The sequence below is a fragment of the Delphinapterus leucas genome, chromosome 1 (genome assembly GCF_059928025.1).
Source record: "Delphinapterus leucas isolate spDelLeu-1000000601 "Yukka" chromosome 1, BTC_Dleu_Yukka2, whole genome shotgun sequence".
NCBI classification, from domain to species: domain Eukaryota; kingdom Metazoa; phylum Chordata; class Mammalia; order Artiodactyla; family Monodontidae; genus Delphinapterus; species Delphinapterus leucas.
Window position 1 is genome coordinate 8327877 of NC_143129.1, and position 12593 is coordinate 8340469.

Consider the following 12593-nt stretch of genomic DNA (forward strand, 5'->3'; position numbering starts at 1 on the left):
GTGAAGTTCTGTACCACGTGGGGAGCTTCCTTCTCTTTGTAAAGACTGTACTGCCCGCTCAGATACCACCGAGTGCAACGGTTTTGCACATAGTAGGCACTCAGTATGTTTTGTCATTTAATGCTTCAAAGCAATGAAAGGTCTTTATTTTTTATATTTGCTCTTGGTTCCTGGCTTGAATTGGTCTGTCTTAACCAAATATTACCCAGAACTCAAGACTGGATTTTATCAGTCAACTAGAAAGAAGGCATACGAATGACCTGGCTGTGAGTCACGGATTGGCTCCATTCCAGAATGACCCTGAGGCCTGGGGGGGTCCGGAACTAACTCGTATGCAGGACCTGAACTGACCACGTTAACCAGCTAACCTCTTCTGAGTCAAGGCTAGGACAGCCGCTTTACGTTATTATTATTTTTTTTTCTTTTTTCTTTTTGCGGTACGCGGGCCTCCCACTGCTGTGCCCTCTCCCGTTGCGGAGCACAGGCTCCGGACGCGCAGGCTCAGCGGTCATGGCTCACGGGCCCCTGGTTCCGCGGCATGTGGGATCTTCCCGGACAGGGGCACGAACCCGTGTCCCCTGCATCGGCAGGCGGACTCTCAACCACTGCGCCACCAGGGGAGCCCCCGCTTTACTTTTTACTTTTCTTTTGGCCGCGTGGCATGTGGGATCTTAGTTCCCTGATCAGGGATTGAACCCGCGCCCCCTGCATTGGAAGGGCAGAGTCTTAACCACTGGACCACTAGAGAAGTCCCTAAGACAGCCACTTTATTCTGGGATTTTAACAGAGCAGCTGGCAGTACTAAGGCAGGAAAAACATCAGGTAGTATACATTCAGCATGCTCATTCACTCTCCTCGTAGGTTAGTCCCAGTTTTCTAGGCCAACACAACTCTGAAAACTCATGTCACTAAATAGCAGTAGTGAGCAAAATGACGATATTAGTATGAACAACTGAAAAATAATAAATATCTTTAGGCATAAGCGATTCAGAAATATGCCTAAATAAATGCTCTTTGGGCAATTATATTCTTGTGCCAGCAGATAACAAGTGATAATCACTTCTTCCACGGCTGCAAATTCATATCGATTCACTTCAAACTTAGAATTCCAAAATGAATGATATCTGGTCATTGCTAAACTGCTTTGCTCACTGAAAGAAAAAAAAAATCCACGCAACACCTATTACACTGCACTTAATTAAGACAAGCATTAACTTTATGTGCCATTATTTGCTTCTGTGAAATCTCTATGGTGTAAATATTGAACGACGGTTCCCTTGAATGCTAATCAATCCTTTCTGAATTTCAAATGATTACATGAATTTTAGGAAATGCTTATCTGCCAGCATTACCCTCTGCTACATATATATCAGCCAGGCATTAATATGGAGATCAGTGTGGTTATCTGACAAGTGTCTAGTGAGTGGTTTTCTAAATGAGAGTATCATATACGGAAAGGGAAAAACCGAGATTGAATGCTAATTCTAAGAAGAACCCAGGGAGCTCTCTTTCGCTTATCTGTTTCATGAGGAACAATTTAACCAATGCACTTGGGTAAAGATGTGAGGGGAATGTATCCATCACTAGACTTTGCAGGCCAGTTGGTGACAGCGTGTGTGCATGCACGTGTGAGGGTTTGCACGGTGAAGGATAGAAAGGCTACAATAAAGCAAATCTTGTGACCAGCCTCAGGAAGGACAATTACCACATCACGGGAAGGTTGGTTTTTGCTGTTTTCATCTTTTATGCAGATACTTTGTAAGCAGCGTTTTATGACACGCGGACGGTTGTGCTTGTTTCAGAATTGAATTAATACAGTATTCAGATATACATGGTGATGCACAAAAAAATGTTTGCTAGTGTTCCAGCCTCAGAAGCTTTTCCAGTACTTCTGGAGGGAGGCTGTGAGCTGACGATGGGAATGGGCCCTCAAACGCGTCCTGGCTTGGCCGTGGGTTTGCTCCACAGCGGTCCATACACTTGTCTGATTGACAAAGTGATCAGTTCATTTTGCTTTAGGCACTGCAAACACAGTGTTTAATCACTGTGATCAAATCTGTCTGTTGGATTTGGAAACCTCTTTCATGAACTGGATTTAATGTTGCAAAAAAGCAAAGGGGCATTCCAGTTTCCCTTTGTTCCTGTTTTCTTAGATTTGAGTTTTCTTCCCCTCACTGCACCCATCCACCACCCCTTCCAACTCAATAGGGGCACACAGTTCGATGGCAAAAAAACCCTCAGACCCAACAAGTTGCTGGACCTCTTCTGGAGAGGTGGGCAAAACCAGTAGCCTCTTCTGTAACCCCTGGCACTCCCTTCTCCAAAAGCGTTCGTCGCTATTTCCAGGCTAGTCTAGAAGTGCCGGGGGACGGAGCGCGGTGTCTCTACTGTGTCCACGTGTGTGCCCCCTGCCAGGGATGCCCAGCTAGGGGAGGGCGGCTGGGGGAGGGCGGGGCGCCCGGGCACAGCCAGGGCAGAACAACCAGACCACCCCACAACTCGCTAATCATCAGGGGAGGCTGAGAAAACTGCTTCCTCCCCCCCAGGAGGCGGGGACTTACACTGATGCTGTGCTGACCTCTGGACTGGGATTGGCAATTGGAATGCAGTTCAGCAAAGAGGTTACACCCTCCTCTGCGGTCCTCCTCAGGGCTGCAAACACCCAGGGGCAAGGGAGGAAGCGGGTGTGCAAGGTGGGTGAAGTCTTCTCTTATTATAGGAGAGCATGTGCCATCTGTGCTGGTAGCTTCAAGGTGGCCTTTCTCATCCAGCAGCAAAAGAACCGAGTCCTCCCTTAAGGGGGCCAGGATTGAACTGCTATGGTCTCCAGGCCGGTAACACAGGAGCCTTTGGTGTGCGTACTTAAGGACGGAATGTTTGCTATTCCTGCAAGTCCTGTGGCCTCTGGTTAATGAGACGTGAGGGCAATAGCTGCTCTGCAATTCTTGGCCCGTTAGAAAGCCTTCATGTTTCAACTGAAATCTACAGATATAAGTAATCTGGTCCTGACAGTGATGAGAGTTTCCTTATGTGACAGAAGTTCTAAGCTCTGCACAGAGGCCCTGACTACATGTGGGTCACCTCCCTACTGGCATTTTGCTTGGCCTTCTGCTCTGTGGGGAGCTCTTTCAATGCGTCTTGGCCACGTTCTGACCTTGAAAGCCAGGAGGAGAAATGACATATGTAGGAAAAGAAAACAAAGATAGATCTTTATTTAAAGCCCCAAGCAGAAGAATTACTGGACAAAATTCAAACAAGAAAAAAATACCTATCCTATCAAAAACTAAGCCCTTTGGAAAACCAATGACTGAAAATACATTTCCTTAACCCAAAAGACTATGAACTTACCATCCACATTCTCCAGCTAGAAAACACGGTGCACTTTTATTTACTATTAACAATGTCAACATCATATTGCAAGAGTCAGGGTGGACCCTTTAGCAAAGCGGAAAGTTGTACCTGAAGATAGAATTTACTAATTCTTCCCCTCTCCACCAAGGAGCTTCATGCCCTGAACCTCCCAGACACCTATGGCTCCTCTTTTTCTATTTTAGGGTTTTTAATGCCGAAGACCACCGAAAGGGGAAACAGACAATGACCGTGAAGTTATTTACTTTGGCTAATTTTCTCCTTTGAACATCAGAGTTCAAATAGATAGAAAGTAGACATACAAGTAATGAAAGCTTATGGTCAGGCAGCTTTCCTAATGCATACTGAGTGGTCCAAAGAAAACGACAAACCTAAGAGGCAACAACAAAATCACAAGGAGGGATTCTCCGAGAGGGAGGTACCAAGGCTCTAAGGCAAATGCTTTCAACAAGCTTGCTGAAATCCTGAACCCAGAGTTCATACAGACATACAAACACACACATGCAAACAACTCACATTTAGAAACCAAGGGAAGTAAAAAGCTTCACAATTATTTAGTATATTCAGTAAAAATTGGAAATTCATGTAAAGCAGTTCCCTGCTTTTACCCAGGAGAGGCTGGTTTTCTTTTTGGTCCATATTCCTCAGATGATGGTCCCAATTCCCTACATCATTCTGTCTGTATAGATGGTGCCTTAGGATGTAGGGAGCTTTTTAAAAATATTGATTGATGAGCTCATATGTCCCTGAAGAGGACAGTGTGCTGTAGCAGAGAAAACACGGACTGGAATTTGGGGTTGTTAGTTCCAGACCTGGCTCTGAGCCTAAAATGTTGGGGGTAAATCACCTAGTTTTTTTATTTCAAATGCAAAATGGAAGGGAGATAGTAAATGATTTACCCGCTTGAAGTATTTTATTATTAACACTACAGAAGAAAAGCCTTCCTGCTCCCTCCTTCTGCAGCTCACTTTGATATCTGACCTGCTTAGTGTCACAATTCCAACAGAATCTAAATACTGATCATAGGTCCTTAATTCCATTAATTATTTTATTCCCAAAGGGGAAGATTCTGTTTAGTCTCTACTTTCCTTATAAGAACTCCCTTCACAATGTGAACACATATCCTTATTTTCTAAAATTAAAAGATGTCAAGTTGTCTAATACGTTTTATAGGATCTATTTTCTAGTCTCCCTTTCTTCAAATTTTGTGCATTTTTTAAACTAATTTTTCCAGTTCCCATTACTTTTTTTTTTTAACCTAGAAGTTGGAAGGAAAAGCTTTCTTTCGCTTATGAATGCAATAAATACTTCTTAAAAACCTATTACGTGTCAGAGGGTAGGCCAGGAGCAGAATGCAAACTGGTAATAGAAATAATGTAATTTTGCAACATGGATGGACCTAGAGATTATCCTACTAAGTGAAGTTAAGTCAGACAGAGAAAGACAAATATCACATAATATCACTTATATGTGGAATCTAAAAAAAAAATGATACAAATGAACTTACTTAAAAAACAGAAAAAGACTCACGGACAGAGAAAACAAACTTATGGTTACCAATGGGGAAAGGGGTGGGGAGGGATAAATTAGGAGTTTGGGATTAACATATAAGCACTACTATATATAAAATAGGTAACCAAGAAGGACCTACTGTATAGCACAGGGAACTATATTCAATATCTTGTAATAACCTATAATGGACAAAAATCTAAAAAAGAATACACACACACACACACACACAAAACTGAATCACTTTGCTGTATACCTGAAACACTGGCAACCAACTATACTTCAATTAAAAAAAAAAGAAAACAGCTGTTAGAGAGTTCTTTGGAAAAACTAGTCTCCGAAACTAACCTGCACTTGGATAGGACTTTGCAGCTTAACCACTTCCCATTACAGATCACAAGCTACTTTGGTAAAGGCTTTGCTTTGAGTTTAAAAAACTAAGTAAATCTAACCGAATCACTCCGCTGTACACCTGAAACTAACACAACCCTGGAAATCAACTAACTATATTCCAATACAAAATAAACATTAAATAAAGTATCTGCTTAAAAAAAAACTAAGTAACTCTACTGATGCATCTATTTTATCAGCAACATTTCCTAAGTCCCTTCGGTGTACTGAGCAATGTGCTAGAAATCTGGGATGTAGAGAAACATAAAGGACAATTTCTAACCCCAATCTACTTTTTACGTCGGGGAAATCCTCTCAAAGGGAATAAACAATCTCTTTAACTCAGCTGAGTACGAAAAAGTGCTTTCAGAAATACTGGCTGACCAGAGAAGAGAATAACTCACAACGAGTCAAGGGCACTCATCAGGGGAAACAGGATGCAATATGCCTCTACTTTCTCCTGCCACCTGGGATCGAACAAGAGTCCAGCAGCGTCTAGCCACGTAGGCTCAAGGCTGAGAAAATCCCAAGCCAGAGTAACCTCTTAGCTGGCACATTCTGGTCACTTGCTGCTCTGAGCACTTAGGCCCCATGCGTATTCCTGATGGGCTTGACCATGTAATGACATCATTCAGGAAGCTGCAGTTAAAGACCAGGTGATTGCTCCCCAGCTCTGCATTTGTTTTCAGGAGATACAGTTAATGGGAATTCTACTGGTCTTTGGAATGCATGCGATATTGACAGTATTTGGGGATCACCCACACACCTCTTCCTCTATGAGATTTATTTCTGCCCTGGTTGGTGACAGCAAATTTCATCAGTCACTTTGATTCCTTTTTAAAAGGTGGGAGTACAAACCAATAAATAAACAAAAATTTTATTTTGGCCTCTCTTGGGTCGTCAATATTAACTGGCCAACTTAGAATTATCTCCATGGATGCAAATTATCTCACAGTTAGGTGAGAAAAAGGGTCGGGGGAGGGGGGAGTAATAGGATTTTAAGAAAACATTCCAACCAACAAAGACTGGGCCTCCAGAGTCTGCTATATCACACACAGAGAAATATCCTGGGAGATGGGCATTTTTCACTTTTTTTTCCTTTTTTTCCAACCAGCTTACCCAATTGATGTCTGCTCACGGATACTATTTGAGGAGGAAAAAAATCAGGCAGCAGAGTGGAAGAATTTTGGTCAACTGTACTTTTTACTTTAGTCCTGTCATTAAGCTTTTCATGAAATCAGGACCCAGCTTCAGTGAAGGATGACTTTTGGAAGGAAGGTGGTTGGACCTCAACTAATGAGCTGCCGTTCCTATAGAGTTTCCTCTTCTGGTTGAAGCACCCAGGACCCTGAGACGCACCCCAGCTGTTTCCTCCAAACCCCATCACATCCCATGGTCTGCACCCTGTAACGTGTCCACACCCCATCTCACTCCTGTCTCCAAGGGCGTTAAAGCCACTCGGAACACAGTTTCTAGTCCCTTTTCCACACGACTACCAGGAAGGCAAATCAACTTCAGCGACGCACTTCATCCCCCTTTAAAGAATCCTGCCGTCTGGCTACATTTTTTGCAGGATGAAGACCGTGGTACCCAGTTTTGGTCACAGCTGTATCCCAGTGGCTGTTCACAGGAAGTGCTCAGTAACTGCGGAGTGTCTCTCACCTGCCTCTCCAGCACATCTGCCGTTTCCCTCAAGCCACACTGGTCTCCCAAGAGTCCCGAGACCTTGAACTCATCTTGCCCTCTTGCCTCCCGTGCTTTTACTCCAGGCATCCATGAGGCTTAGGAGACTGTACCTGCATGCGCTCACACCTACTCTCTCACCACGTCCATCAGGAAACCGTGCTTCACCTTTCACCAGGAGCACACATTCTCTCCCCACACAGCCCCTGGCCTTGGATCAGTCCACAGAAGCCTCGTTTTCCTCCAGGATCCCAGAGGCTCAAGGCTGGGCTGGGATCAGAACACAGCAGGTTTCAGACTCAGGGGCACAGGCTCGGCTTTCGAGGGAGGCCCTGGTATGATTTCACTCCCATCACAGGTAAAACAGGCTTTTGGAGGCTGGCCTGGGTACCCAAAGGTTAATTATCCACATCCCTCAATGAAGTTCTTGTCCCCCAAAGACTGATTATTCATTGTTTCTATGGGGGAGAAAAGCTTTCCATTCACAAATTGGAAACTACGTGAACTTTACTGCCAGTTACTTTATTCTTGCTTCTTTAAAAATAAACTCTTTGGGCTTCCCTGGTGGCGCAGTGGTTGAGAGTCCGCCTGCCGATGCAGGGGACACGGGTTCGTGCCCTGGTCCGGGAAGATCCCACATGCCGCGGAGCGGCTGGGCCCGTGAGCCATGGCCGCTGAGCCTGCGCGTGCGGAGCCTGTGCTCCGCAACGGGAGAGGCCACAACAGTGAGAGGCCCGTGTATGGCAAAAAAATAATAATAAAAATAAACTCTTGGCCAAACCTGAGTCACCTCTGATCGATCGGAAAGCCATGCTGTCCTTTCCTCCTTAAACAACAAACAGACATAGTTTTAAGGGACATTCAACTAGTTATTCCCTGGTGCCCAGGATCCTGAAACAGTTAACACCCTTATTAAACCAGAGAGTTCTGTGTGGTTGAGGTTCTGGTAAACACACGACCCAACTGTTCAGGAAGATGATCTGTGAGGTCTGAGTGCTGACAGCACTTCAGGAACACCCCAACCCCATCCTGACTACCCATCGCTAGTGCTGGGCGGAGATATAATAATTTTGAAATAATGAAGGAATGATAAAAGGGATGAAAGCTAAACACGGCTGATGGTTAATCTCTACATCTTCCAATGTCATGCAGTTCTTCAACTAATTTAAAATACCACTGAGGTGAGATGAATCTCTTTAAATATTTTATCACCAAGACGCTATAAGATTTCTTACACACACATTACCACACTTTTCATTTAATTACTGATCAAACGTACGAGTTGAAAAGACGAAGATCTTGCCATAAACCAGAATAATTTGTGAGATGACAGCAAGCAGGCCTATGCCATCTTCCTCTTGATTTTGAAAAAAACTGTTCTTGAGTAAAACACGTAGACTTAGTTAAATAGAACTTTCCTATTTCTTGTGGTTAATACAGAAACCATACAGGACCCAGTGCTGGCATGGTAAACCTTTGAACACTACATCTATGAAATTCTGTTGTCTTTTTAAATTTTCAGTAACATTTCTTTTTGCTATATTTATCACATTTTCCAAAATATGAAAATGTTCCTTTCCTTTTAAATGTTGACTACATGTGAAAAATTAACTCTGGTTCTATTACTTCAAACTATCCCTTTATTAGCAACAGTTGTGCAGTGCTGTCAAGAGGCATTTTAAAATGAAAGTACCAAATTTGGAGTGTAGACACATCTGTTTTACTTTGCAGTATGTTTTATTGTTTTATTTCTAAGGATATGAATTCACAACTATCTTATAACTGAAGACTAAAGAAAAAACATATGTTGGTAAATCTGATTTCTGCATTTTTTTCATTCAAGGGAAGTTGCCTCCCTCAGCTGTCTGCCAATAAGTAATAAATGGACTTGGCAAAAAGTTTATTTAAGTTGGCTTTATTAAGCCAACAAAATACAGAAATCAAGTACGGGACAGGCAGAAAACCCTGTTCCTTTGAAGTCGATAAAAATCCATCTCCTTAATCCTTTTTTTATTCCAAGCAGTGGTGATTTTTCTCAACTGACTCACTGGGAGCCTTGATTTAGCTAATCTGTCTTGCTTAGTTATCTTTCTTCTCCAAAGCTTTCCTAAAGAAGCATCCTTTCCCCCTGACAACCGTCATCTTTTATGCTTGCATAGTGGTGTATCTGGTTATAAACATTCTCTAGTTAATCCTGATAGAGATTTAGGAAACAGGTTTTTAATTACCATCCATATTTTACAAGAACAAAAACAGAGGTAGCTTGCAAGCTGAAACAAAAGGTGCAGAGAAACGACCAACAGCAGAAAGGTGGCCAAGATGTGACACCATGCGTCTTTCCTAACCCTCTGTCGTGGCGTCACCCACTCATTACACCCATCAGGGAAGAACACTCAGGACTCCAGTCACAACTCCCTCCCCATACGCCAAACCACCCACTACAGGGCTATGACTCAGCCAGGAACACACACAGGAAAACATAATTGAGCTGGAAGATTTCACGATTAGAAAAGAAGGTCATTATCTTGCAAGAACAAAAACATGGATGGACCTCAAGACACTTGAAGATCAGTATCATTTAGTCATTTTTATGAGAAAAGGATTCCTTACCTAAACTAAAGAGCACCAAGAATTTCAGACACACGAACTCTCGTTGGTCAAACTGTAGAGAACGAAGCTTTGCCACCAACTCCTGTGCGTGACTCATGAGGTTGTTGAGTGTGGCCCCCGCTTGTGAGGCTATGATGGAATAGTCCACCTGCAACACAGGATCAGTTTAGGGGGTTTTCGGAACCGGAAATTCTATATTTATTATTTACGTTAAAATTGATGTATGTCTATACACATATATTAAAAATATGTATACATATATATTTCCCTTGAGACTTTTAAGCACTGTGGGTAAAATCAGGTTGCAGTATAGATTCATAACACAGGGGACTTTCCCCACGAAAACACTTTGAGACACATTCTATTATTATAAACTGTATCATAACCATCCTGATCCATCTAATCATTTTGATAAGCCTTGTAGGAAGCAGCTCTTGACTGCCTCAATGGTACACGCAGATACCTTTATCTTTTTTCCTACTGCAAAGTGACGTTATCACCTAAGATGAAAATTGTTAGCTCATGAGTAAGTTTAGAGACAAATATACTGTCCATAAAAACTGAATCCAGGGTGGCATTCTATACGCACATGAAGTTAATTAATGAGGCAAGTGAAGGCAGAGATATGTTTCTAATTTTATTAAGAGACTTCATTTTAAAGTAATCATTGCTCAAGACTGCACGCTTACGCATGACGAAAGAATCACATTTAGATTACTCTTTGATTTGCTGTTTCCTCAAAAGCTACAAAGACTAGCTACCTTCCTACGATTGTCAATACATTTCTCTCTAATGACAGCAGTGATCTTATTTATGAGAAGAATAATTTCTTGATTCAGAAAACAAAAAAGGTTTATTTCCCTCTTCATTGAAACAAACAAACAAAAAAAGGTGCTGCAATGCATCCATCTCAGATTATTCACGGGGACACCGAAAGTTCAATTTATAATAATAAGTTAAAATGTAGGGGTGGCTATCAATGGCAGAACTGGCTCTGCGGCTGCAATTACAGCATAATGGGAAAGCCCAGTTGGTACCTGACGCTCCCATCCTTTTTTTTTTCTTTTACTGGCGAGCTCTCAGGCAACCAGATACTCTTTTAGGTGCATTTAATATTTGCAGCGGCAGCAAATTTGTCTGGGAGGCAAGCCCTCATCTGCCACGCACCCGGAGCAGACTGTATTAAATTTTTATATTTATTGACATTTCATTACCATAATTGACTGCACTTGCTTCTCTAGGAGAAGGCACAGGGCTGCCTCCTAAGCAGGAGAATGAGTCCCTTGAGGAGAATTTGCAATTAAAAACAAGGCAGGATGGATTTTTTTTTTATTGTGTAAATATGATGAGTTGAATTTTCAGCTTTAACTTGAGAATACTGGGTGTACAGAAACCTTTTTTTGCGAGTGAGAAAAATTATGAGTCAGTGGAAAGACGGCCCCCCCAAAGGTGTCAATCAGTTTATAGAGCGTCAACTGCACGTGAAAAAGCCCCAGTCTGCACGTGTCCTGGGGAGGCCCCCGCATCACCACCGCACTGTCCTACTCGCCTGGTCCAGGTGCCCGCATCTCTCCACTAAATTCAAACATCAACTGTCCTAAGCGCGCCTGTGGTTTCTGTTGCAGATTGTGTGAAAGGAAGGGCCAGCACACAGGCAGCCTGAACCCTGAGCCGGAAGCAGAGGATGTCACGGACCACGTGAGGGTCACCTGCCTGGCACTCCCAGGGACGTCCCAGCCATCACTGTACCAGCTCTCTTACGGGAGAACTTTCTACTCCAAGGATGTTCTTCTTACTTAACAGGGATGGCTGAGCTCTGAGTCCCTTAGAAACCGTACACGGTCTAACTACTCCACATGATGGTAATATAAATCCTATAGGGGCAACTGGGGTAGAACTGGGAATGGCAGCCAGGGCCAGAGGTAGAGGAAACCTGGGACAAGACAGGAGAGGGTGTGGGCCAGTGAAGCCACTGACGAAGCAAAAGCCTTGGGTAGTCACAAGCAGGGTCCATCTTTCGTGCCCCCATCTCTCAGTGAGGCACTTCAGCTGGATAATAGTAAGGTGACACCCACTTCCATTGTTATCAAGAAATGAGCGTAGTTGGGACAACACTGCCAACTTAAGCTTGGAATCAATTGCTGAGAGCATCGTTGGTGTAGCTTAGAATGTACATAACGCCCTTTTTTTTTTTTTTTTTTCTTTTTGGCTGCAGCGTGTGGCACGCCGGATCTCAGTTCCCGGACCAGGGATCAAACTGCACCCCCTGCTGTGGAAGCGTGGAGTCCTAACCACTGGCCTGCCAGGGAAGTCCATGTACGTAACACATTTTCATAAAAATCACTAGTGGATCCCTAAACCAGGAAGGTGTACTACTAAAATCAGCCAGAAATATGTTGGTATTAATTGATCTTTTATTATTAAGATGGGGTTAATTCAATTTTGCTATGTCTGTGGTTCTAACAGGTAGGCAGTAAGTTCAAATACTAGACCTTCACAGTTGCAAATGTAGTACATTGTAACTGAAAGGACTCTAGATAATTAATTTTTAAAAAAATACGGGTTAATTAAAATTTGCTATGTGTGTAACTTGAACAGGTATGAAATAAGTTCAACTATTAGAACTTCATACTTGGAAAATAACACGCTCTAATGGAAAGGGACTGAAATGGTTTCACAGGATTCTGTACTTAGTGAGAAGGACTTCGGGAAATCAACTGTGACGCCAACAACTTTATTGCTATACATTTATTTACATGCTAATTTGAAAGCCCAAACATGCTTATGAAATGGGGGCTCTGATGACATCTCTTTCAAGGATACTTTATCAAATTGCGTGGCTCTGAAGGAGGGGCAGTGATTTATTCCTGAAACAGTGCCCAGATCGGCAACTTCCTGACATTTTATTACAAACATAATTATATTTTCATTGTTGAATGCGGAGTTTGCCCTCATTTCAGGAGCAGCTGGCCTTGTCTTTTATGTACTTAGTAAAATTAATTTATCGCTCTCTTCCATGGAATCTTTGTGCC

The 12593-nt window shown here is 42.8% G+C and overlaps 1 protein-coding gene across 1 annotated transcript in view; it reads right to left on the minus strand.

Moving 5' to 3' along the window:
• NR5A2 (nuclear receptor subfamily 5 group A member 2) overlaps positions 1-12593 on the minus strand; it is a 128391-nt gene that overhangs the window by 39605 nt on the left and 76193 nt on the right. The window contains exon 6 of the mRNA XM_022561991.2: positions 9562-9709. Coding sequence (XP_022417699.1) covers positions 9562-9709 — 148 coding nt within the window. The remainder of the gene's footprint in view (positions 1-9561; positions 9710-12593) is intronic.